Consider the following 26,125-nt stretch of genomic DNA (forward strand, 5'->3'; position numbering starts at 1 on the left):
TGGATCATTGAGAAAACAAGAGAGTGCCAGAAAATCAACTACTTTTGCTTCATTGACTATGCCAAAGTCTTTGACTGTGTGGATCACAACAAACTGTGGAAAATTCTGAAACCCATGGGAATACCAGACCACCTTACCTGCCTCCTGAGAAATCTGTATGCAGGTTAAGATGTAACAGTTAGAATCAGACATGGAACAACAGACTGGTTCCAAATTGGAAAAGGAGTATATCAAGGCTGTATATTGTCACCCTGCTTATTTAACTTATATGCAGAGTACATCATGTGAAATGCCAGGCTGGATGAAGCACAAGCTGGAATCAAGATTGCCAGGAGAAATATCAATAACCTCAGATATGCAGATGACACCACGCTTATGGCAGAAAGTGAAGAACTAAAGAGCCTCTCGATGAAAGTTCAGTTCAGTCGCTCAGTTGTGTCTGACTCTTTGCAACCCCAGCACGCCAGGCCTCCCTGTCCATCACCAACCCCTGGAGTTCACTCAGACTCATGTCCATCGAGTCAGTGATGCCATCCAGCCATCTCATCCTCTGTCGTCCCCTTGTCCTCCTACCCCCAACCCTTCCCAGCATCAGAGTGTTTTCCAATGAGTCAACTCTTTGCATGAGGTGGCCAAAGTACTGGAGTTTCAGCTTTAGTATCAGTCCTTCCAAAGAACTCCCAGGGCTGAGAAAGTGAAAGAGGAGAGTGAAAAAGTTGGCTTAAAACTCAACATTCAGAAAACGAAGATCATGGCATCCAGTCCCATCACTTCATGGCAAATAGATAGGGAAAAAATGGAAACAGTGAGACTTTATTTTTTGGGGCTCCAAAATCACTGCAGATGGTGACTGCAGCCATGAAATTAAAAAAGACATTTATACCTTGGAAGAAAAGCTATGACCAAGCTAGACAGCATATTAAAAAGCAGAGACATTACTTTGCCAACAAAGGTCTGTATAGTCAAAGCTATGGTTTTTCCAGTAGTCATATACAGATGTGAGAGTTGCACAATAAGGAAAGCTGGGTGGTGAAGAATTGATGCTTTTGAACCATGGTGTTGGAGAAGACTCTTGAGAGTCCCTCAGGCTGCAAGGAGATCATACCAGTCAATCCTCAAGGAAATCAGTCCTGAATATTCATTGGAAGGACTGCTGCTAAAGCTGAAGCTCCAATACTTTGGCCATCTGATTAGAAGAACTAACTAATTGGAAAAGAACCTCATGCTGGGAAAGATTGAAGGTAGGAGGAGAAGGGGATGACAGAGAATGAGATCATTAGATGGCATCAACGACTTGATAGATGTGAGTTTGAGCAAGCTCTGGGAGTTGGTGATGGACAGGGAAGCCAGGCGTGCTGCAGGCCATGGGGTCACAAAGTGGACAAAACTGAGCGACTGAACTGAACTGGTGGACTTGGAGGGCATTATGCTAAGTAAAATAAGTCAGACAGAGAAAGACAAATACTGTATGATATCACTTACATGTGGAATCTAAAAAAATGCAATAAATTACTGAGTATAACATAAAAGAAACAGACTCACAGAGAGAACAAACTAATGCTTATCAGTGGGGAGGAGGAAGCAGGGAGGGGCAAGAAAGGGATGGGGGAGTAAGAAGTACAAACTATTAGGTAGAAAATAAACTACAAGGATATATTGTACAACATGGAGAATATAGCCAATATTTTCTAAATATAAGTGGATTATAACCTCTAAAAATTGTGAATAACTATATTGGACACCAGTAACATATTATACAGCAACTATACTTGAGTAAGGAGAAGGCAATAGCACCCCACTCCAGTACTCTTGCCTGGAAAATCCCATGGACGGAGGAGCCTGGTGGGTTGCAGTCCATGGGGTCGCTGGGAGTCGGGCACGACTGAGTGACTTCACTTTCACTTTTCACTTTCAAGCATTGGAGAAGGAAATGGCAACCCACTCCAGTGTTCTTGCCTGGAGACTCCCAGGGATGGTGGAGCCTGGCGGGCTGCCGTCTCTGGGGTCTCACAGAGTCGGACACGACTGAACCGACTTGGCAGTAGCAGTAGCAGCAGCATACTTGAGTAAAATAAAACAAAACATGAATAATGATAATGATTCTGTTGAATCAGAAAATAACCCAATAGTTCATAGTGACACTTAAAAATGGTGGTGGAAATAAGCTTTCTTCTTTCAAAGGCTGTAACTAGTAAATGTAAAAAGAAAATATTGAGTCAGAAAAATTACCATTTTTGCCACCAGTGTTGTAATAATTTAGGCAAAGATCATAAACTTAGATGCTAATTATTGAATGCATAATTTAGATTCAAATTATTGAATGAAAGATTTTCAAGGATTATTGAGCAACAGGTATTCACACATTATCATGTATCATCCCACAGTTACCTATTAATTATAATATCACACACACATACACACATCCCCTGGAATGTATTGAGATTAGTACCCTGATCTTTATAAACCTTCAGTAGCCCAGAAATGGGAGGAACTCTTATGAGATCCTCAACAGCAATCTTTATTGAAATAAGAGACTTCCGTTTTTGTCTTTGGGCATGTTGTTTTGGAACGCTCCTACTTCTAGATACAAAAATATTGTTCCTGCGGTAAACTAAGGCTATTGGAATAGAGATGATGAGAAGCTAAACCAAGTACCTTATTTAATAATACAAATCCACTGTGTCTTGCTGCAAAGCAGTATTTTAACAAAGCCAAGGTCCTGAAGTGTATCTTCCATCAGAGAAAGGATTCTTTTCCGTGTTTCGATTTAGCCTGTGTGCTGCTTGGTTATGGGCTTCTCTGGTAGCTCAGCTGGTAAGGAGTCTGTCTGCAGTGCAGGACAGCCCGGTTCAATCCCTGGGTCGGGAAGATCCCCTGGAGGAGGGCATGGCAACCCATTCCAGTATTCTTGCCTGGAGAATCCCCATGGACAAAGGAGGCTGGCGGTTACAGTCCATGGGGTCACAAAGAGTCGGTTATGACTGAGTGAATAAACGCAACACAGCACTGCTTGGTTGTTATCACTGGAGATGTGTCTACATTCTTAGTGGAGTAACATACAGTGAAGCAGGAGCAGAACCCCTAAAGATGCAGGAGAGATACATACACCTGATCTTCCTCCAGGACTTCATGGAGGAAGTGACCTACACTGAATCCAGGTTAGTTAGCACAGAGTGGATTGTGGATACACTCACTGAGATTCCATAACCCAGATTGTGCTGATACCAGCTGTTGTAATTTCCCTGAGGGCTGAGAGAGGGTGGAGTTCAGGATAACCTGAGGGTTAGGGTGGGGATTCTTTTGAAGGGAAACAAAATTCCACTGCCAGTCTTCTACCTGAATAATGGAATGTGTACCCATTATTCTTTAGCTGTCTAAATATAGGTTTATATAGGTTTTATAATAGGGTCACAATTATAAACTACTGGGGAGTAAAATCTGAGGATGGAAGGGGGCAGGAACTAGAGAGGAAGGAGAACTTTTTCCTTGGTCTGGGTCCTTGTTGAAAGTTTACATTAAGATAGTTGGGAGCTGGGAATTACCATAGTCCAGAGGTTAGGACTCGGAGCTTTCACTGATGAGAGCTGGGGGTCCAGATTCGATTCCTGATCCTAACAAGCTGCATGGTACTGCCAAAAAAAGAGGAAGAAAAGAAAGTTGGGAGCTCAACAGGGAGGCAGTTAAGGCAGGGCCCACTGGGGGAGGCATCTCTGAGAGAAGACACTTCTAAGAGCAGCTGGAAGAACATGACTGCCTGTGCTAAACGTCCCTGACAGCCTGTTTCAGGTGCGATGGGAAGATTAAGAGAAGCATATGCCCCAGCTCGGGGGAAAGCACTGTCTTTCCCCTGGGACCAAAGGGGAGACAGCAGGGATACGGCCAGTTAATAAAGATATAAACAAATTTGCCAAAGGGTAGGGGTCATCAGGCATACATATTTTGTGTCTGTTAACTCATAGAGTATGTAGCCATTACTCAATGGTTGTGTCTCTTCCTTATAGTAGGTTCACAATCTCCTATCAGTAATTCTGAAATCCCAATGACTTTGAAGACTTAATATATTTTTTTACAGGTTTGAAACAATCTCATTTGGTGGCAAAAGTTGACTAGAACTTATGTGAAATTATTTATACTGTTTATCTCACTTGATTTCTGAATATTTATATGCTTTGCTGCAGAAAAATGGATGTGTTTGTCAGTAGGGCACTGCCCCAGAGTTCTCTCTTTATGCTCTGTGGCAAAGGCCCTGTAAATCTGAAAGCTGCTGAGTTCCAAATCCTGTCTGGCCACAACGGATAAGGATTTAGACTTAGATAAGGGATTTGCAGCTGTATTTAAAGCTGTATTTGCAGCTTCATTCAAGCTGAAAGTTGGCCTCTGAGTCCTTGGGGAAGCAGAGCCTGTTTCTCTTGATCTTTAGATATAAACTCCATCCCACCTCCTGCTCCTGCTCTGAAATAAAAATGAAGGAGTCTTTGGGCCTAGAAAAGAAAACAATGGTCTCAAAGGCCCTTGCTGAATCATCTGACTTCAGGGAAAACAAAATCGAACTTCAGGTCCTGCCTGATACTCCAGGAATGTTGCATCTACCTGGGACTTATCACCCCCTGCCCAGAAAACTTCCACCCGCTGTTCAACTACAAATGCCATCTCAACTAAAGAATACCCAAAACGTCCCACCTGATTAACTAATTTCCCTTATCGCTTCCACAAGTTCAGTTCAGTTCAGTTCAGTTGCTCAGTGGTGTCCAACTCTTTGCGACCCCATGAATTACAGCATGCCAGGCCTCCCTGTCCTTCACCAACTCCTGGAGTTCACTCAAACTCACGTCCATCGAGTCGGTGATGCCATCCAACCATCTCATCCTCTGTCGTCCCCTTCTCCTCCTTCCCCTAATTCCTCCCAGCAACAGTCTTTTCCAATGAGTCAACTCTTCGCATGAGGTGGCCAAAGTACTGGAATTTCAGCTGTAGCATCAGTCCTTCCAAAGAACACCCAGGGCTGATCTCCTTCAGAATGGACTGGTTGGATCTCCTTGCAGTCCAAGGGACTCTCAAGAGTCTTCTCCAACACCACAGTTCAAAAGCATCAATTCTTCAGCGCTCAGCCTTCTTCACAGTCCAACTCTCACATCCATACATGACCACTGGAAAAACAATAGCCTTGACTAGATGGACCTTTGTTAGCAAAGTAATGTCTCTGCTTTTCAATATGCTATCTAGGTTGGTCATCACTTTTCTTCCAAGGAGTAAGTGTCTTTTAATTTCATGGCTGCAGTCACCATCTGCAGTGATTTTGAAGCCCCCAAAAATCTGAAAAAGAGTCCGACACTGTTTCCCCATCTATTTCCCCATGAAGTGATGGGACCGGATGCCATGATCTTTGTTTTCTGAATGTTGAGCTTTAAGCCAACTTTTTCACTCTCCTCTTTCACTTTCATCAAGAGGCTTTTTAGTTCTTCTTCACTTTCTGCCATAAGGGTGGTGTCATCTGCATATCTGAGGTTATTGATATTTCTCCAAGCAATCTTGATTCCAGTTTGTGTTTCTTCCAGCCCAGCGTTTCTCATGATGTACTCTGCATATAAGTTAAATAAGCAGGGTGACAATATACCGCCTTGACGTACTCCTTTTCCTATTTGGAACCAGTCTGTTGTTTCATGTCCAGTTCTAACTGTTGCTTCTTGACCTGCATATAGGTTTCTCAAGAGGCAGGTCAGGTGGTCTGGTATTCCCATCTCTTACAGAATTTTCCACAGTTGATTGTGATCCACACAGTCAAAGGCTTTGGCATAGTCAATAAAGCAGAAATAGATGTTTTTCTGGAACTCTCTTGCTTTTTTGATGATCCAGCAGATGTTGGCAATTTGATCTCTGTTTCCTCTGCTTTTTCTAAAAGCAGCTTGAACATCTGGAAGTTCATGGTTCACATATTGCCAAAGCCTGGCTTGGAGAATTTTGAGCATTACTTTACTAGCGTGTGAGATGAGTGCAATTGTGCGGTAGTTTGAGCACTCTTTGGCATTACCTTTCTTTGGAAAGGTTTGCTTCCACAAACCTCCCTTTTAATATGAAGCCTCCCTCATCCCTTTCGAGCTCAGCCTGGTCGTTAGGCTTGCCTGAATAAAGGTAACCTACCTACATTGAGGTCGTCTTTCCTTTTCTTCCTCGGCCTGAACTATACATTACAAAAAACATGTGTCTGTACAGGTTTAAACTATCTGAATGTGTTGCCAGTAATAAAACTCAAGCGGTTACACAAAAAAGTCTTGATTTCTAGTGTCTGTTGGGAAGCTGGAAAGCTAGCAGTACTGAGTTTGAATTCTGACAGATCAGATAGTTGCTGGCAGTGAATAGCTGGCTGCTTGTTTAGATGGGAAGATTCTCTATTTGCCACAGTTTCCACCAGTCTCAACTATCATATAGAAATAGAAGGGAATGGGGCAGGGCACAGCCTTTAAAAGAATGACATAGCCATAGCACACAACATAAATGGTTAAGAGCTATCTATCAACTTAAAAAAGATGCACAATGTGAGAGTTGGGATTTAAGTTTTATTTGGGGCAAAATGAGGACTGCAGCTGGGGAGAAAGCACCTCAGCTAGTCCTAAATAAAACTTAATTTGCAATTCTCACATTTGTGCATCTTTTTAAAGTCAACAGTTACGGCAGCTGACAAAGCGACCCAGAGTGGACTTCTCTCCTTGGCCTGAACTGTTTGAGGAACCTGCAGTTCCTAGTACCAGCAGTGACCCCTTGTGCCCATCTTCCTCTTTGGGGAGTCTAGACAAACTTGGGTAAGTGTTCCCTGTTCTCAGATCTCCTGTTTTGGTTGATGATCCTGAGTTTTTTTTAGTGGTGGAGCAGGTTACCTGCCCCCTCTCGGTTGAAAGATACTGGAGCAGGGCAGTTGAAAGATATGGGGGTGGACCCACTCATCGTCTAGACACTGAGTGGGGCTCGGTTGAAAGATACCGAGGTTGCTTAGTTATAGGAGTCAGAGTGGGCTGTGCTGAGTAGTTAGGTGAGAGGCTGATCTGAAGCTTTCCCTCATCAGATTTCCCTAAAATTCCTCATCAGAATCCCCCCCCCCTCAGATTTCTCTAAATTTCCCTAAAATTCATCAGGATAAAAGTGAAGATATTACATGAGAACTTTGTTTCAAAGGAAAGGGACAAGACTCCTCCCGGCCAGTTACAGTTTTCTCAGGTGACTGAGAAATTTATAGGAGTGGTAGAGGCTGAGTCCTTATACCATGTGGTGGTCCCAAAGGGACTCTCCACCCCCACACTTATTAATTAAAATGCTTGCTCATCCAAGTGTCACAGGTAAGAACTGGCCACTCAGTGATCTTAGAGTGTGGAAGGGAGCTAACTGAAACACATAAGAGGGCTGGAACGACTCTGGGGCAACTCCTGGAGGAGTTAAGCTCACAAGCGGCACACTGGCCCACCACACAGTTTCACCAGTGATTGTTATCCCTGACAGATTCAGCTAAAAATGGAAAATAGAGCCGCTCAAACACAGAAACCAGGGGCATCAGAAGTGAAGTGAAGTCGCTCAGTTGTGTCCGACTCTTTGTGACCCCATGGACTGTAGCCTACCAGGCTCCTCCATCCATGAGATTTTCCAGGCAAGAATACTGGAGTGGGTTGCCATTTCCTTCTCCAGAGGATCTTCCTGACCCAGGGATTGAACCCACGTCTCCCGCACTGTAGGCAGACGCTTTACCGTCTGAGCCACCAGGGGCATCAGAAACCAGCTTCTAACACTCCAGCCAGGGTTATGTACTTATAAAACTTTTTAGTACCTACTTAACTTGGAAATTATACTAAAGGGGATCTCAACTAAAATGGCAAAATTGGGGTTCTTTTGATACTCCAAAATATTTTTGGATATTTTTGTGTGCACAGTTAGAAAAAAAAAATAAAAGCCAATCATAACATCAAAGAGACTGAATGGAATGTTTTGGTGTCTAGAAGCTTCTAAAAGAGGAAATGATAGAGTAACTTCTTTGCAGGAAACCAACAAGAAATTGCTTGAAACTCTATCAGAACTAAAAAAGGCTGCCAGCACTGCCTCTCCCTCTCCCTCTGTTCTTCCCATGTATCCTTTTCTATCTGAACTACCAGGCCCAGACTTTTTCTCTTCCAACTCTTCTGCTTCCTGCTGCTCCCTTTTCCCCAGCAAAAGAGGATTAAAAAAAAAAAAATCAGAAGTGATTATAGCTCTTTTAAGGAGAAACCTATTACAGGGAGAAATGAACCGTCCTTAGTGTTTATCTATATACCGTGGACCCAAACAGAACTTAGGGCCTTAGCTAAGGAATTTCCTGAGCCAAGTGAGGGTCCATTGGGATTTGCTAAAGAATTTGAGTCAACCATCTGGTCCTATGAGCCAGGTTTTCCGATCTGTATCAACTAATACAGCTGTTACATTCTGAAAGCAAAGCAAGGGAATGAAGAGAGAAAGCAGGAAAGAAAAGCCCTTTAATGGACTTTAAATCACATAGTCCAGAGGATCACAATGAATGCAAAGAATTAGCTCAGAAATTACTTGAAACTATCCCAGAGGTTTCTTCAAAAACTGTAAATCGGACAAAGGTTCAACAATGCAAGGAAAGATCAGATGAATCAATCCAGACTATTGTGGGAGATCGGAAAGAAAAAACTTGTAACCAATATTCTTGCTTGACACCTGAATCATTCTCTAACCACCGAAATGATGCTTTGCTTAATTCAGCCTTTAAAGAAGACTTAGATAAGGATTTGGCTACTTTTAGTCAAAAAGAAAATTTAGGTTGGTCTGAGTTATACACAAAACGCCCTTGTTATACTGGCTGACCAACTTTTCAAAACCATTAAAAAGAAAGAAAAAAGGGTATCTATGAAAATTATGAATATTCACTTCTGCCAATTAATTACACAATGCCAGTAAGGTTTGTCATTCAGTCACTCAGTCATGTCTGAGTCTTTGTGATTTTGGAGCCCAAGAAAATAAAGTCTGTTACTGTTCCCATTTTTTCCCCATCTGTTTGCCATAAAGTGATAGGACCGGATGCCATCATCTTAGTTTATTGAATGTTGAGTAGAAGGTTAACTGGCCCCTAATCAGTTTAACACCCAAACAGTAGAGAAAACTTGAAAGAAAAAATATCTCTTTAGAATTCTTTCCCTGAGGGAATAACTCCTCTTAGGAGAACCTGATTTTTGCTTCCTATACCTTGAGACCAGAGCTCTCTGGAGCACTTATTGTATCTGTACCATCTCTAATTTCTGAAAATGAGGAGAAAAAAAAGGGAATGAAACATTTTAAAATTTTCTTATTCCAACTGTTATTTACAATTAGTAAGTTTTATATTGTGATATCAGATTCATGACTAAGTTTAGAAAATAAAGCTAGATATCTCACTGTGTCTGTCTGGACGTATGTATGTCTCAGTATGTGAGTTTGTCTTTGGATAATATTATTGAAGTTAATTTGTAAAAGAGCTTTAATCTAATTTGCCTAAAGAAAAGTTGTTGCTGTTCAGTTGCTAAATTGTGTCCGACTCTTTGCAACTCCATAGACTACAGCACAGGAGAAGGCAATGGCACCCCACTCCAGTACTCTTGCCTGGAAAATCCCATAGACGGAGGAGCCTGGTGGGCTGTGGTCCATGGGGTCGCAAAGAGTCGGACACGACTGAGCGACTTCACTTTCACTTTTCACTTTCATACATTGGAGAAGGAAATGGCAACCCACTCCAGTGTTCTTGCCTGGAGAATCCCTGGGACGGGGGAGCCTGGTGGGCTGCCGTCTATGGGGTCACACAGGGTCGGACACGACTGAAACGACTTAGCAGCAGCAGCAGACTACAGCATGCCAGGCTTCCCTGTCCTTCACTAGCTCCCAGAGTTTGCTCAGACATGTGCATTGAGTCAGTGATGCTATCTAACCATCTCATTCTCTGCTGCCCTGTTCTCCAAAAAGCCTTCAATCTTTCCCAGCATCAGGGCCTTTCCCAGCAAGTTGGCTCTTTGCATCAGGTGGCCAAAGTATTGGAACTTCAGCTTCAGCACCAGTGCTTCCAATGAATATTCCAGGTTGATTTCCTTTAGGATTGACTTGTTTGATCTCCTTGCAGTCCAAGGGACTCTCAAGAGTCTTCTCCAGCAGAATTCAAAAGCATCAGTTCTTTGGCTCTCAGCCTTCTTTATAGTCCAACTCTCACATCCATACATGATTATTAGAAAAACCATAGCTTTGACTGTATGGACCTTTGTTGGCATAGTGATGTCTCTGCTATTTAATACACTGCCGAGGTTTGTCATAGTTTTCCTTCCAAGGAGCAAGTATCTTTTAATTTCATGGCTGCAGTCACCATCTGCAGTGTTTTGAAGCCCAAGAAAAGAAAATCTGTCACAGCTTCTGTTTTTCCCCTTCTATTTGCCATGAAGTGATGGGACTGGATGCCATGATCTTTGATTTTTGAATGTTGAGTTTTAAACCAGCTTTCTCATGCTCCTCTTTCACCCTCATGAAGAGGCTCTTTAGTTCCTCTTTGCTTTCTGCCATTAAGGTGGTATCGTCTGCGTATCTGAGGCTGTTGATATTTCTCCCAGCAATCTTGATCCGAGCTTGTGCTTCATCCAGCCTGGCATTTCACATAATGTACTCTGCATATAAGTTAAATAAGTAGGGTGACAATATACAGCCTTGACATACTCCTTTTCTAATTTTTAACCAGTCCATTCCATGTCTGGTTTTAACTGTTGCTTCTTGACCTGCACACAGATTTCTCAGGAGGCAGGTAAGAAGGTCTGGTATTCCCATCACTTTAAGGATTTTCCACAGTTTGTTGTAATCCACACAAAGGCTTTAGTGTAGTCAATGAAGCAGAAATAAATGTTTTTCTGAAATTCCCTTGCTTTTTCTATGATCTGATGGATGTTGGCAATTTGATCTCTGGTTCCTCTGCCTTTTCTAAATCCAGCTTATACACCTGGAAGTTCTCAGTTCACATACTGTTGAGATCTGGCTTGAAGGATTTTGAGCATTACTTTCCTAGCATGTGAAATGAGTGCAATTGTATGATAGTTTGCACATTCTTTGGCACTGCCCTTCCTTGGGATTGGAATGAAAACTGACCTTTTCCAGTCCTGTGGCTACTGAAGAGTTTTCCAAATTTGCTGGCATATTGAGTGCAGCTCTTTCACAGCATCTTTTAGGATTTGAAAAAGTTCAATTGGAATTCCATCACCTCCACTAGCTTTGTGTCATAGTGATGGAGAAGCTATATACAGTCAGCAGAAACAAGACTGGGAGCTGACTGTGGCTCAGATCATGAACTCCTTATTGCCAAATTCAGACTTACATTGAAGAAAGTGGGGAAAACCACTAAACCATTCAGGTATGACCTAAATCAAATCCCTTATGATTATACAGTGGAAGTGAGAAATAGATTTAAGGGACTAGACCTGATAGATAGAGTCCCTGATGAACTATGGACAGAGGTTCGTGACATTGTACAGGAGACAGGGATCAAGACCATCCCCATGGAAAAGAAATGCAAAAAAGCAAAATGGCTGTCTGGAGAGACCTTACAAATAGCTGTAAAAAGAAGAGAAGCAAAAAGCAAAGGAGAAAAGGAAAGATATAAGCATCTGAATGCAGAGTTCCAAAGAATAGCAAGGAGAGATAAGAAAGCCTTCCTCAGCGATCAATGCAGAGAAATAGAGGAAAACAATATAATGGGGAAGACCCGGCAATGGCAACCCACTCCAGTACTCTTGCCTGGAAAATCCCATGGCTGGAGGAGCCTGGTAGGCTGCAGTCCATGGGGTAGGGAAGAGTCGGACATGACTGAGTGACTTCACTTTCACTTTTCACTTTCATGCATTGGAGAAGGAAATGGCAACCCACTCCAGTGTTCTTGCCTGGAGAATCCCAGGGATGGGGGAGCCTGGTGGGCTGCCATCTATGTGATCACACAGAGTCGGACATGACTGAAGCTACTTAGCAGCAGCAGCAGCAGAGATCTCTTCAAGAAAATTAGAGATTCCAAGGGAACATTTCATGCAAAGATGGGCTCAATAAAGGACAGAAATGGTATGGACTTATCAGAAGCAGAAGATATTAAGAAGAGGTGGCAAGAATACACAGATAATCATGATGGTGTGATCACTCACCTAGAGACAGACATCCTGGAATGTGAAGTCAAGTGGGCCTTAGAAAGCATCACTACGAACAAAGCTAGTGGAGGTGATGGAATTCCAGTTGAGCTATTTCAAATCCTGAAAGATGATGCTGTGAAAGTGCTGCACTCAATATGCCAGCAAATTGGAAAACTCAGCAGTGGCCACAGGACTGGAAAAGGTCAGTTTTCATTCCAATCCCAAAGAAAGGCAATGCCAAAGAATGCTCAAACTACTGCACAATTGCACTCATGTCACATGCTAGTAAAGTAATGCTCAAAATTCTCCAAGCCAAGCTTCAGCAATATGTGAACCGTGAACTTCCAGACGTTTAAGCTGGTTTTAGAAAAGGCAGAGAAAGCAGAGATCAAATTGCCAACATCTGCTGGATCATGGAAAAAGCAAGAGAGTTCCAGAAAAACATCTATTTCTGCTTTATTGACTATGCCAAAGCCTTTGACTGTGTGGATCACAATAAACTGTGAAAAATTCTGAAAGATATAGGAATACCAGACCACCTAACCTGCCTCTTGAGAAATCTGTATGCAGGTCAGGAAGCAACAGTTAGAACTGGACATGGAACAACAGACTGGTTCCAAATAGGAAAAGGAGTACGTCAAGGCTGCATATTGTCACCCTGCTTATTTAACTTATATGCAGAGTACCTCATGAGAAACGCTGGGCTGGAAGAAGCACAAGCTGGAATCAAGATTGCCAGGAGAAATCTCAATAATCTCAGATATGCAGATGACACCACCCTTATGGCAGAAAGTGAAGAAGAACTGAAGAGCCTCTTGATGAAAATGAAAGAGGAGAGTGAAAAGTTGGCTTAAAGCTCAACATTCAGAAAATGAAGATCATGGCATCTGGTCCCATCATTTCATGGCAACTAGATGGGGAAACAGTGGAAACAATGGCTGACTATTTTTCTGGGCTCCAAAATCACTGCAGATGGTGACTGCAGCCATGAAATTAAAAGACGCTTACTCCTTGAAAGGAAAGTTATGACCAACCTAGATAGCATATTGAAAAGCAGAGACATTACTTTGCCAACAAAGGTTCATCTAGTCAAGGCTATGGTTTTTCCAGTGGTCATGTATGGATGTGAGAGTTGGACTATAAAGAAAGCTGAGTGCAGGGGAATTGATGCTTTTGAACTGTGGTGTTGGAGAAGACTCTTGAGAGTCCCTTGGACTGCAAGGAGTTCCAACCAGTCCATCCTAAAGGAAATCAGTCCTGGGTGTTCATTGGAAGGACTGATGTTGAAGCTGAACTCCAATCCTTTGGCCACCTCATGCGAAGAGTTGACTCATTGGAAAAGACCCTGATGCTGGGAGGAGAAGGGGACGACAGAGGATGAGATGGCTGGATGGCATCACCAACTCGATGGACATGAGTTTGAGTGAACTCCTGGAGTTGGTGATGGACAGGGAGGCCTGGCATGCTGTGATTCATGGCGTCGCAGAGTCGGACACGACTGAGCGACTGAACTGAACTGAACTGATGCTTCCTAAGGCCCATTTGACTTTGCACTCCAAGATGTCTGGCTTTAGGTGAGTGATCACACCATCATGGTTATCTGGGTCACTAAGATCTTTTCTGCACAGTTCTTCTTTATATTCTTGTCACCTCTTCTTAATGTCTTCTGCATCTGTTAGGTCCATACCGTTTCTGTCCTTTGTTGTGCCGATCTTGCATGGAATGTTGTGTTGTTATCTCTAATTTTCTTGAAGAGATGTCTTATTTTTCCCATTCTATTGTTTTCCTCTATTTCTTTGCATTGTTCACTTAGGAAGGCTTTCTTATCTCTCCTTGCTATCCTCTGGAACTTGAATATAACACATTTGATGAACCATATGAAAAATCAAATTTCTGCCTTAAGTGACCCATTCCTTACTGTTGACGATCTTTTAGAAAACTGGTTTGAGAGGGATGAAAAGAGGTAATGGGGCAAAGGCTTCACTTCACCCTGCTCATGTAATTTATTTTCATTATCCCTCCAGCTACTGAAGGCATTTCAGTTTTTGACCTCTACTGCATCCCAGAGTCAAAACTTTTTCATCAGATTTCCAGGACTCAACCTGGGTTACCATCTCAGCTATAGTGCTGACTCACCAGTGACATTAAGTTAACAGAGCCCAGGGCATTTTCCATAAGAGGTTTGGTCCCCACTGACTCACTCCTTGTCTGTTTCTTTCTCCAGGCCTGGAATAGCTTTCCAAGAACTGAATCTCTTCACTGAAGCCCTTTCCATGTCTTGCCACCTGCCCTTTGGCTTTCAGCCTATGCCAGCTGGTGCATTCTCACTGCTTCACACTGTGGTCCTGACCCCAGCAGGCACAGCTTGCTGGAGACCCTCTCCTGCGTTTCTGGCTGTGATGAGGTGCTCTCATTTGGATCTCTGTGCTCCTAAATGATTTCCTGTTCTTTGTGTTCTTTGTGTTTCCAGCCTCTGCCTGATTACCTGCAGTTTATTTACACTTTTGTTAACCCCATCACATATCTCAGCTGGAAGGATGTGAGGTCTTCATCTTGGCATATGATAGAAAAAGAGCACTGAGCCAGAAGCCAGGAGATCTGGCCTCTACTACCAGCTATACCCTTGTTGGTAGAAAGTCCATGAATCACTTTCCTGTCTGGCCCCTGGATTTCTCAATTGTGTAATGAGGCACTTATGCTGTACGACAATGTCCTTATAATCCTGCTTGCCAGGCACATACCTCCCCCCGACCCTAGTGGATAAGACATGTTTGATTTATTTGTGTGAGGCTGCCTTTTTTCCTCCTGGTCTTGGTTGGAGGAAGAAAACATTGGTCTTGATGGAAGAAAACATTCATCTCCTTATTTGGTGCCTGAGGAATCTCTCACATAATAGTATGAAGTGTGTACTCCACAACTGACCTCTCTCCTGGGCCCAGACACATGACCTGAGTAAGACTAGATCCACCATCTAGGAAGAGCTGGGCCCCAAATTTTGAGATCAAATCCTGGTCAGGCAAGTCCTCTGGAGAACAGCAGAAGGAAAGAGTTGTCATTTAATTTCATCGTCACTTTTACATTTTCTGCCAGCCAGTGGGGTTTCCCAGGTTGCACAGTGGTAGAGAATCTGCCTGCTAATGCAGGAGATGCAAAGGACTTGGGTTCGATCCCTGAGTGGGGAAGATCCTCAGGAGGAGGAAGTGCACTGCACTCCAGTATTCTTGCCTGGAGAATCCCATGGACAGAGGAGCCTGGTGGGCTACCACCCAAAGGGTTGCAAAGAGTCGGGCACGAGTGGAAAGACTGAGCGCGCGCACGTGCCAGGCAGCGTGCTGCTGTTCTCAGCGTCAGAGATGGGCCTCATTTCTCACGGGGAAGTGATAAAACAAAGACCTCTGAACCACAGCTTAATCACTTTTTTCTTTTTTCACATCATAATTTTTTTTAAAAAACTTTAAATTTTGTATTGGGGTATAGCTGATTAACAAACAATGTTATAATAGCTTAAAATGAACAGCGAAGGGACTCAGCATACATATACATGTATCCATTTTCCCCCAAACTCCTCTCCCATCCTGGCTGCCACATAACATTGAACAGAGCTCCATATTAACTACTTACTCTTGTGTGACCTTGAGCCTCTCCTAGCCTGAAAAAGAGGGCAGTTATAGTGCATTCTGCATAGGGGTGTCAGGATTAAATGAGATAATGTATGAAAAGCTCTTAGCACAGAGCCTGGCACATATTAAAAATTCAAAAGGTGTCATATAGCTTTATCATTGTTAGCATAATGGCCTCTCATGGAAAAATTAGATTCCGTCTTAGTAGTAGGCAAAAAAAATCATTTTCAAAAATTAGCTTGTGAACAAGTCTATTTAACACTTGCCCTTTGCCCTCCGGGTTCCCCACTGACAACGTAAGTAGATACTTGCAGTTATATTTAATCAAAAAACAATTAAAAGCCACTACCAGAGTTCCAGTCAACTTAGGAAAATCAATTCCAAACTAAAAGGTCCCTGCTTTATTGCACCTTTGCATATAGCTCATGAGGTAAGCTGCAGATATTCTTAAAGTGCTTCTTTCAATATAAGAGCATTTCAGTCATTATGACATTTCAGTCCTTAAAATTTTTTTTCCTTCAACAGCAAATAGAAGTGTTTTATTGACTTCAGTGAAGATTTTTCTAGATTTGTATTTATTTTCAATTACACATATAATAGTTTAATATATTCTGGTAAAACAATTCAAACAATGCAAATAAAATGAAAATGTGAAAGCCCTTCTTAACACCATTTCTTCCCTTGCATCCCCATCTCACCTGGCCTTCCCCTATACCAGAATTCCACTACCTTTCCGGGAAGAACCAACCACCCATGTTGGGCTGCTCTGTAGCTTTCCAGTTCCTTTCCACACACAAGCTATTTTAGAGCTAGATTTTTACATATACATAAATGAGTAGGCTGGGCTTCCCTGGTGGCTCAGTGGTAAAGAATCCACCTGCCAATGCAGGAGATGTAAGGGATGAAGGTTCAATCCCTAGGTCGGGAAGATCCCCTGGAGAAGGGCATGGCAGTCCATTCCAGTATTTTTGCCTGGAGAATCCCGTGGACAAAGGAGTCTGGCTGGCTACAGTCCATAGGATCTCAAAGTGTTGGACACGACTAAAGCAACTTAGCATATATGCATGCAAATGAGTAGGCTAGACTTAGTGAATTGCTTCTAACCAATAGAATAAGGCAAAAGCAATAATATGTTACTTCCAAGATTAGGTTACAGAGAGACTGGATTCTGTTTTGTTCTTTCTCTCTGAGCCCTTGCTCTGTGGGATGTAAGCTGCCATGTTGGGACTAGTCCTATGTTGCCAAAATATATATATATATATATATATATATATTAATCTCTGGATAACAGTTAGGTGGGACCTGAGATTTGAAAACAAGAGTGAGCTAGAAGCAGATCCACTCCCACTCAAGCCCTGAGATAACACTAGCTGTGGCCAACACCTTGACTGCAGCCTCCTAAGACAGTCTAAGCTGTTACCTGATTCCTGATGTACAGCAGTGAGACAATAAATGTTTGCTCTTTTAAGCTGCTATGTTTTGGAATAATTTATTATGCATGAGTACATGTGATGGCTAATTTTATGCCTCAGCTTGACTGGGCCATGCTGTACTTGGTAGTCCTATTTCACTGGAGAACCCAGATTAGTGTAGATTTAGGTACTGAGAGTGGCTCTAGAGGAACAGAATGTTAAGGAGGTTTTCTTAATTGGGTTCTGGGATTTCTGGACTTGACTGTCTCACATGATTAGATTAAAAGACACTAATGACTATTTCCAGTAGTAAAGAGAGCACTTATAGTCCATGGCATGATCTGGCAATAGAGATATGGAAAATATCTCCATTGCATACTCTTAATCAACAACTTATGAGAATCAGAGAACTGAGTGACTGTGAATATGATACTTTCAAAACATCGTTGGAAAGCTAACAAATATAGTGAGATTGGCGGGTTGGTCCTCATGCCTCTAGACTAAGTGGTGAAGGAAAAGTTTGAGTTCAGGGATTCAGATTCTCAACACAAGCACCACACAGCATGACCTGAAAATTTCTGAGTGTCCTGATGGACCCTTCGCTACTGTAGCTTCAGGGCTGAGGTTGTTTAAATAGAGAATCTTTTCTTGTGATTGGCTGGATGACAGCACAAGTTAAACTCCCAGTCGTGGTAGGAGTCCCTTATTACAGTGAAGATGTTGACTGGGTGAGAATCTTGTAAGCTGTAATGGGGACATGTGGTAAGACCCTGGTGAAGCTGGAGACACTGAGCACCTAAATTCTAATGTCATTTTTGCCAGTGGAAGAGGCCACCCCACCCTGAATGAATGCAGGCTCTCCATCACCTGACCTTTGGTGGTTGAATGTGGCCATTTGGAAGTGGCTTTCCTGGGATTTCCCTTGTGGTCCAGTGGTTAAGACTCTGCACTTTCACTGCAGGGAGCACAAATTTGATCCCTGGTCAGGGAACTAATATCTCTCATGCCACAAGGCCAAAAGGAAAAAAAAAAGTGGCTTCCCTACCCTCACTGGTAGCAGTCTGTCCATCTCTATCTGAGGGGATTCCTCTAGTCTGAAGAAACTGTAATGGCCTCCCCTGAGGCAATTGCCAAATATGACAGTGCTGGTTCTCTCCATAATTCAACCCTCTCTGCTTCTAGACCTATGAAAGTGAAAGTGTTAGTCGCTCAGTCATATCTGACTCTTTGTGACCCCATGGACTGTAGTCCGCCAGGCTCCTCTGTCCATGGAATTCTCTAGGCAGAAATACTGGAGTAGGTTGCCATTTCCTTCTCCAGGGGATTTTCCTGACCCAAGGATCGAATCTGCATCCCCTGCATTGCAGGCAGGTTCTTTACTGTCTGAGCCACCAGGAAAGCCCTTGAGACCTATAACTAGACTCAAGTCCCAGCAGCTTTAACAGAGAAATACAGGGTAAGACTCATGAGGAGGTGTGCTCTACTCCAGAAGAACTACTTTGAATTTTATAATTTATACAGAAAGAAATCTGGAGAATATGTGTGGGAATGGATATTGAGGTGTGGGATAGTGATGGAAGGAACGTGAAGTTGGATGGAGCCAGTGGATTGATATGGGCTTTCTAAGCAGAGATGCTGCATTGAATATTGCAGCTTGAGGAGTCAGGAAGGGCTCAAGTGGTTTGTTTGGTTGTTGGCTGAAACATGGACCAAAAAGTGGCCCATGGGGAGCAAATTAGAATTTAGAAATAGTAGACATGCCTTGGTTTAATGTAGGGGGAGGGATTCAAAAGCTTAGGGAATTTGCAATATTAGGTTGAATTTGTCCTTTAAGATCTACTTACCCACACTGGAGGGTCCAAAAGATATACCAGTCACCTCTACTGTGAGAAATAAATTTGTGAGAGGAGCCCCAGCATTCTTAAGAGTTCCGTGACTGCTCTTCTCTACATACCAGACCTTACAGTCGGGACTATAGTCATTGAATTGGAAAACCTAAGTGCGGTAGGATCTGTGGATGGCAAGGGCCAAATGGCTACATTCAATCACCAAAGGTCAGGTGATGGACAGCAGAGTCAAAGCAGCAATCAGAAGAGTCTGACTCCCCCAGACCTATGGCATTGACACCAGTGTTCCTGAAAGTAGATAAGAAGTCAGATCAGATCAGATCAGTCGCTCAGTCGTGTCCGACTGTTTGCGACCCCATGAATCGCAGCGCGCTAGGCCTCCCTGTCCATCACCAACTCCCGGAGTTCACTGAGACTCACGTCCATCGAGTCAGCGATGCCATCCAGAAATCTCATAGGAAATAGATTGGAAGCCTACTGAATGCTTACTTGATCTGTATAAACAGAAAAATGCTAGGTCAAGTTAAAGAAAGTAAAATCTGAATCATAAAAATGGGGAGTAATAGCCCATTAATCAATTCTCAGACTTGAACCAGCTTACAGACCCAGAACCCCTTGAATAAAGGGGAGACCAGTTGCCCTTGGACACTGTTAAACATTTGTACTGTTGATTTTTCTCCTAGCCTTCCTTGAGGGACGTGTGGCCTTTACCAGGGAAACTGTGCATTGGGGAAAAGAAAATAATTAGACCTTTCAGGGACAACTAGCCCTTCATTGACCCTAATTCCAGGAGATCCAAATGTCCCTGAGGTCAACTAGTCAGAGTAGGGGACTTACAGAAGTGATGTGGCCAGTGGAGTTTTAGCTCAGGTCCATCTCACAGTGGGCCCAGTGAGTCCCCAGATCCACCCTGTGGTTATTTCTCCAGTTCTAGAAAACAAGTGCATGCTAAGTTGCTTCAGTCGTGTCCAAGTCTTTGTGACACTAAGGACTGTAGTCCAGCAGGTTCCTCTGTCCATGAGATTCTCCAGGTAAGAATACTGGAGTGGGTTGCCATGCCCTCTTCCAGGGGATCTTTCCAACCCAGGGATTGAACCTGCATTTCTTATATCTCTTGCATTGGCAGGTGAGTTCTTTACCACCGTGCCAACCGGGAAGCCCTCTTGTCAACATAATCAGAGTAAATGTACTTAGCAGTTGGCAGAAGCACCACATTGGTTCCTCGACCTGTTGCAGTGAGGGCTGTGATGGTGGAAAAGGCCAAACGGAACCCACTAGAACTCCACCTAGGAAAACAGTGGAGCAACACCACATTCCTGGAGGAACAGCAGAGATCAGTGTCATCATCAAGGACTTGAAAGATGCACATTGGTGATTTCCACTATGTCCCCATTCAGCTCACCTATCTGGCCTGTGCAGAAGACATATGGACCTTGGAGAAGGACAGTGGACTATCGCAAGCTTAATGCGATCGTAATTCCAATTGCAGCTGCTGTACCAGATGTGTTTTCACTGCTTGAGCAAATTAGAACCTCCCCTACTACCTGGTATGCAGCAACTCATCTGGTAAATGTTTTCCTCTTAACTTGTTAGTAAAGACCACCAGAAACAGTTTGCTTTCAGCTGGCAAGGCCAGTAATACATCTTCACTGTCCTGTGTCAGGGGTGTATCAACTCTTTCACCCGTGTCTTAGTTTAGGTCTTAGGAATCTTGACTGCCTTTCCCTTCTACAAGATGTCACGTGCGTGCATGCTCAGTCAGTGTCTGACTCTTTGTGACCCCATGGACCGTAGCCCACCAGGCTCCTCCATCCATGAAATTTTCTAGGCGAGAATACTGGAGTGGGTTGCAATTTCCTTCTCCAGGGGATCTTCCTGACCCAGGAATAGAACCCACATCTCCTGAATCTCCTGCATTGGCAGGCAGATGCTTTACCACTTGCACCACTTGGGAAATCCAGAAGATGTCACACTGTTGCATTACATTGAAGACATTATGCTGCTTTGACATAGTGAGCAAGAACTAGCAGGTACTCTAGACTTATTGGCAAGACATTTGCATGTCAGAAGGTGATAAATAAATGTAACAGAAATTTAGAGGCCCTTTAAATTCAGGGACATTTGTGGAAGTCTAGTAGCATAGGGCATGTCAGGGTATCCTTTCTAATGTGAAGGATAAGATGTTGCATTTGGCGCCTCCTAAAACCAAGACAGAAACATAATGCCTAGTGGGCCTCCTTGGATCTCAGAGGCAACATAATCCTTATTTAGGTGAATTACTCCAGCCCATTTCTTACTGACCTGAAAACCGGCCAGTTTTAAGTGGATTCAAAAAAAGAGAAGACTCTGCAACTGGTCTAGGCTGATGTACAAGCTGCTCTGATCTTTGGGTCACAAGATCCAGCAGATCCAACGTTTCTGAAGCGTCAGTGCCAGATGAGGGTGTGATTTGAAGCCTTTGGAAGGTCCCTAAAGAAAGTAAAAGTGTTGATCACTCAGTCATGTTTGACTTTTTGTGACCCCATGGACGGTAGCCCATCAGGCTCCTCTGTCCATGGAATTTCCCAGGCAAGAATACTGGAGTGGGTAGCCATTCCCTTCTCCAGGGGATCTTCCCAATCCAGGGATTTAACCCGGTCTCCTGCATTGCAGGCAGATCCTTTATCATCTGAGCCACCAGGGAAGCCCCTAAAGGTGAGCCACTGAGCAGACATTTAGGATTTTGCAGCAACCTCTGTGGAAAACTACTCTTCTTTTGAGAAATAGCTCTTGGCCTGATACTAGGCCTTAGTAGGGACTGAATGCTTGACCATACACCACCAAGTTACCATAAGACCTAAGATGCTCATCACAAACTAGGTGTGATCTGACCCACCAAGCCTTAAATTTAGGCTTGTACAGCAGCACTCCATCACGAAATGGAAGTGGTATACATGGGATGGACCCAAGTAGGCCCTGAGGGTACAAGTAAGTTACATGAAGAAGTGGCCCAAGTGCCCACGGTCCCCATTTCTGCTACACTTCCTTCTCTCTCCTCACCTGTACCTATCGCCTCATGGAGAGTTCTCTATGATTGATCACTCGGCAGAGGAAGACTTAGATTTACAGATGGTTCTACACAATATGTATACATCACTGGAATGTAGCCTGCTGCAGGCCACAGCCCCTTTCTGGGACATCCCTGAAGCTGAAGGGAAACACTTCCAGTGGACAGAACTTTGAGCACTGTGCCATTGTTCACTTTGCTTGGAAGGAGAAATGGCCAGGCATGTGATTATGTACTGATTCATGGCTGCGGCCAGTGGTTTTTCTGGATGGTCAGGGACTCAGAAGGAACGTGATTGGTCACAAGGAAATCTGGGGAAGAGGTATATAGATAGATGTCTCTGAATAACTGAAAACATGAAGATATTTCAAGTCCCATATGAATGCTCACCCTAGGGTAACCTAAGCAGAGGAGGATTTTAATGATCAAGTGGGTAGGATGACCCTTTCTGTGGAAGCCAGTCAGCATCTTTCCCAGCTACCCTCATCATCACTCAGTGGGCTTGTGAGCAAAGTGGCTATAGTGCCAAGGATGGAAGTTATGCACAGGCTGAACAACATGGACTTCACCTCAACCAGGCTGACCTGGCTATGGCCACTGCTGAGTATCCAATCTGGCAGCAGAGACCAATAGTGAGTCCTAGATAGGGCACTGTCCCCCAAGGTGATCAGCCAACTACCTGCCAGCAGGTTGATTACATTGGATCACTTCCATTATGGAAGGGGCAGTATCTTGTTCTTGGAATAGATCTGTTCTCTAGACATAAGACTTGCCTTCTCTGCACACAATACTTCTACCAGAACTGCCATCTTACTTATAGGACACCTTATCAACCATCATGGCAGCCTACACAGCACTGTTTCTGATCAAGGAACTCACCTCACAGCAAAAGAAGTGTGTCAGTGGTCCCATGCTCACGGAATTCACTGCCTTACCTGTTTTCCACTGTTCTGAAGCAGCTGGCTTGATGGAATGGTGGGATGTCCTTTTGAAGAATCAGTTACAGCATCCAGTAGATGACAGTACCTTGCAGGACTGGGTCAGGTTTCTCCAGAAGGCTGTGAATGCCCTGAATGCACTTATTTGTTGCTGTGTCTCCCAAAACTGTGATTCATGAATCAAGGGGTGGAAATGGAAGTGGCTCTTGTGTGGGCTTTCTGCCTGTAATGCAGGAGACCCTGGTTCGATCCCTGGGTTGGGAAGATCCTCTGGAGAAGGGAATCGCTACCCACTCTAGTATTCTTGCCTGGAGAATCCCATGGGCAGAGGAGCCTGGTGGGCTACAGTCCATAGGGTCACAAGAGTCAAACATGACTGCACCTACTCATTATGACCCGTAGTGACCCACTAGCAAAATTTTTGCTTCTTGGGACTTTCATGGTGGTCCAGTAGTTATGCCTTCCCATGCAGGAGGTGCGGGTTCAATCCGTATTTGTGGAGCTAGGATCTCACATACTTTGTGACCAAACAAACAAACAAACAAAAAACTCCATAAAAGAACAGAAGCCATAATGCAAAAAAATCAATAAAGACTTTAAAACTGCCTGCATCAAAATAGATAGCCAGTGGAAATTTGCTGTATGACTCAGGGAACACAAACTGAGGCTCTGTGACAACCTGCAGGGATGGGATGGGGTGGAAGGCAGGAGGGAGGTTCAGGAGGGAGGAGACATATGTATACCTATGGCTAATGCATGTTGATGTATGGCAGAAATGAACACAACTTTGTAAAGCAATTATACTTAATTAAAAATACATAATTTTTAACTAAATGGTCCACGTTAAAAAAATTGTTTTTTGCTTCTTGCTCCCATGACTTTATGCTCTTGGTTTAGAAATCTTAGGCCAAAGAGAAAAATGCTTTCATCAGGAGACAGAATAATGATTTCACTGAACTGAAATTTAAAATTGCTGTCTGGTCACTTTGGACTCTGCATGGCTCTGACTCAACAGGAAATGTAGTGAGTTACTATGCTGGCTGGGATGACTGGTCCTGATTACCAGGAGAAAGATGGACTTTACTCTGCAACAGAGATATGGAAGAGTGTGTCTGGAATATAGAAGATCCCTTAAGGAGGTATTAATATTACCATGTCTTGTGATTAAGGTCAGTAACAAACAATAACCAAATCCAGGCAGGACTACCCATGGCCCACATCTTTCAGGAATGAAGGTTTGATCACCTCAGTGTGTTAAGAGTCACTACCAGCTGAGGTGTTTACCAAAGGCAAAGGGAATAGAGAATGGGCAGTGGAATAAAAGTGAAAATGTTAGTTGCTCAGTTGTGTCTGACTCTTTGTGATGCCATGGACTGGAGCCTGCCAGGCTCCTCTGTCCATGTAATTCTCTAGGCAGGAATTCTGGAGTGGGTAGCCATTGCCTTCTCCAGGATATCTTCCCAGCTCAGAGACTTAACCTAGGTCTCCTGCACTGCAGGCAGATTCTTTACCATCTAAGTGACCAGGGAAGCCCATGGTGGAAGACAGTAGTTATAAATACCAGCTGTGACTACATGACCAGTTACAGAAATAGGGACTGCAATTGTCATGAGTATTCCTCCTTATTTTGTTATGAATGTGTGTGAGTGTGTGTGTATAAAGCAAGTATCTTTGTTTTCTTTCCCCTCATACTGCTTAATTGTGTGACATAGCTGTATTGACTTTATCTCATAGTATTTAAGTTAGAGGATATCAAGGAGAAGAGTAAACATCATTTAAGGACATCATGTTACTTCTTCTGGGGAAAGGATCAGTACATTTCTGATAGAACAGTTGTATCATGTTAGATGGAATTAGGGTCTTGTTAAGGTCCTTTTTTTTGGAGGCTTTAGGTTTGTATAGTTGAGGAAGATGCATGAGTCACAAGTTGACAAGGAGTAGACTTGTGATGATTAATTCTGCTGCTGCTGCTAAGCAGCTTCAGTCGTGTCCGACTCTGTGCGATCCCATAGACGGCAGCCCACCAGGCTCCCCCGTCCCTGGGATTCTCCAGGCAAGAACACTGGAGTGGGTTGCCATTGCCTTCTCCAATGCATGAAAGTGAAAAGTGAAAGTGAAGTCGCTCAGTCGTGTCTGACTCCTAGCGACCCCATGGACTGCAGCCTACCAGGCTCCTCCATCCACGGAATTTTCCAGACAAGAGTACTGGAGTGGGGTGCCATCTCCGGATGATTAATTCTGTGTGTCAGTAATTCATAGGATGCTGAGATATTTGGTTAAACATTTTTGGATGAGATTAACATCTGAATCAGTAGACTGAGTAAGGCAGATTGCTCTTCCCAATGTGGATGAACTTCATCCAGTCCACTGAATGCCTGAACAGAATCAAAAGCTGAGTACAAAAGAATTCTTTTTCTCTACCTATTTTCAAGCTGGGATATCAGTCTTCTCCTGCCTTTGAACTCTTAACTTGGACTTGAACTTATGCCATCTGCTCTCCTTAATTTCAGGCCTTTGGACTTGGACTAGAACTTTCACTACAGGCTCTCTCTAGTCTATAGCCTGCCAGCTTCAGATCTTGGACTTCTCAGCCTCCATAATTGTGTGAGCCAATTCCTTATCTCTCTCTTATCATGTATAGATACAAATATAGATGGGCTTGCCAGGTGGTGCAGTGGTCAAGAATCCTCCTGCCAGTACAGGAGACATGGGTTTCATCCTTGGGTTGGGAAGATCTCCTGGAGAAGGAAGTGGCAACCCACTCCAGTATTCTTGCTTAGGAAATCTCATGGACAGAGGAGCCTGGTGGACTGCAGTTCATGAGGTTGCAAAAGAGTAGGACATAATTTACCAACTGAACAGCAGCAACAGATACAGATATATAGATATATGTATCTATCTGTGTATTTAGAGAATATATATTTATTGGTTCTGTTTCTCTGGAGAACCCAGACTATACACTGGATAAATAGTACACCCTTCTTTCATAGAATATGTGGTCAGGGAGGGCTTTATCTGTCATTCACTTATATCAGCCTCATTCTTCATAACTGAGACACAATGTCCCTATGCTATGCTATGCTAAGTCACTTCAGTCGTGTCCGACT

General features: G+C 43.4%; 1 protein-coding gene and 1 pseudogene across 1 annotated transcript; both read left to right on the forward strand.

Moving 5' to 3' along the window:
- The first annotated feature begins 3,087 nt into the window (after positions 1–3,087).
- LOC147379436 (uncharacterized) lies at positions 3,088–20,733 on the forward strand (annotated as a pseudogene).
- Positions 20,734–21,952: 1,219 nt separating this feature from the next.
- LOC147379437 (uncharacterized) lies at positions 21,953–23,197 on the forward strand. Its single transcript, XM_086415172.1, is given in 7 exon segments — positions 21,953–22,001; positions 22,181–22,324; positions 22,327–22,378; positions 22,380–22,549; positions 22,552–22,844; positions 22,846–23,006; positions 23,008–23,197. Coding segments are annotated over 7 exon segments (1,059 nt in total).
- Positions 23,198–26,125: the final 2,928 nt, after the last annotated feature.

The sequence above is a fragment of the Bos grunniens genome, chromosome 1 (assembly GCF_055505025.1).
Source record: "Bos grunniens cultivar Pamir isolate PY7600 chromosome 1, Bosgru_T2T1.0, whole genome shotgun sequence".
NCBI classification, from domain to species: Eukaryota; Metazoa; Chordata; class Mammalia; order Artiodactyla; family Bovidae; genus Bos; species Bos grunniens.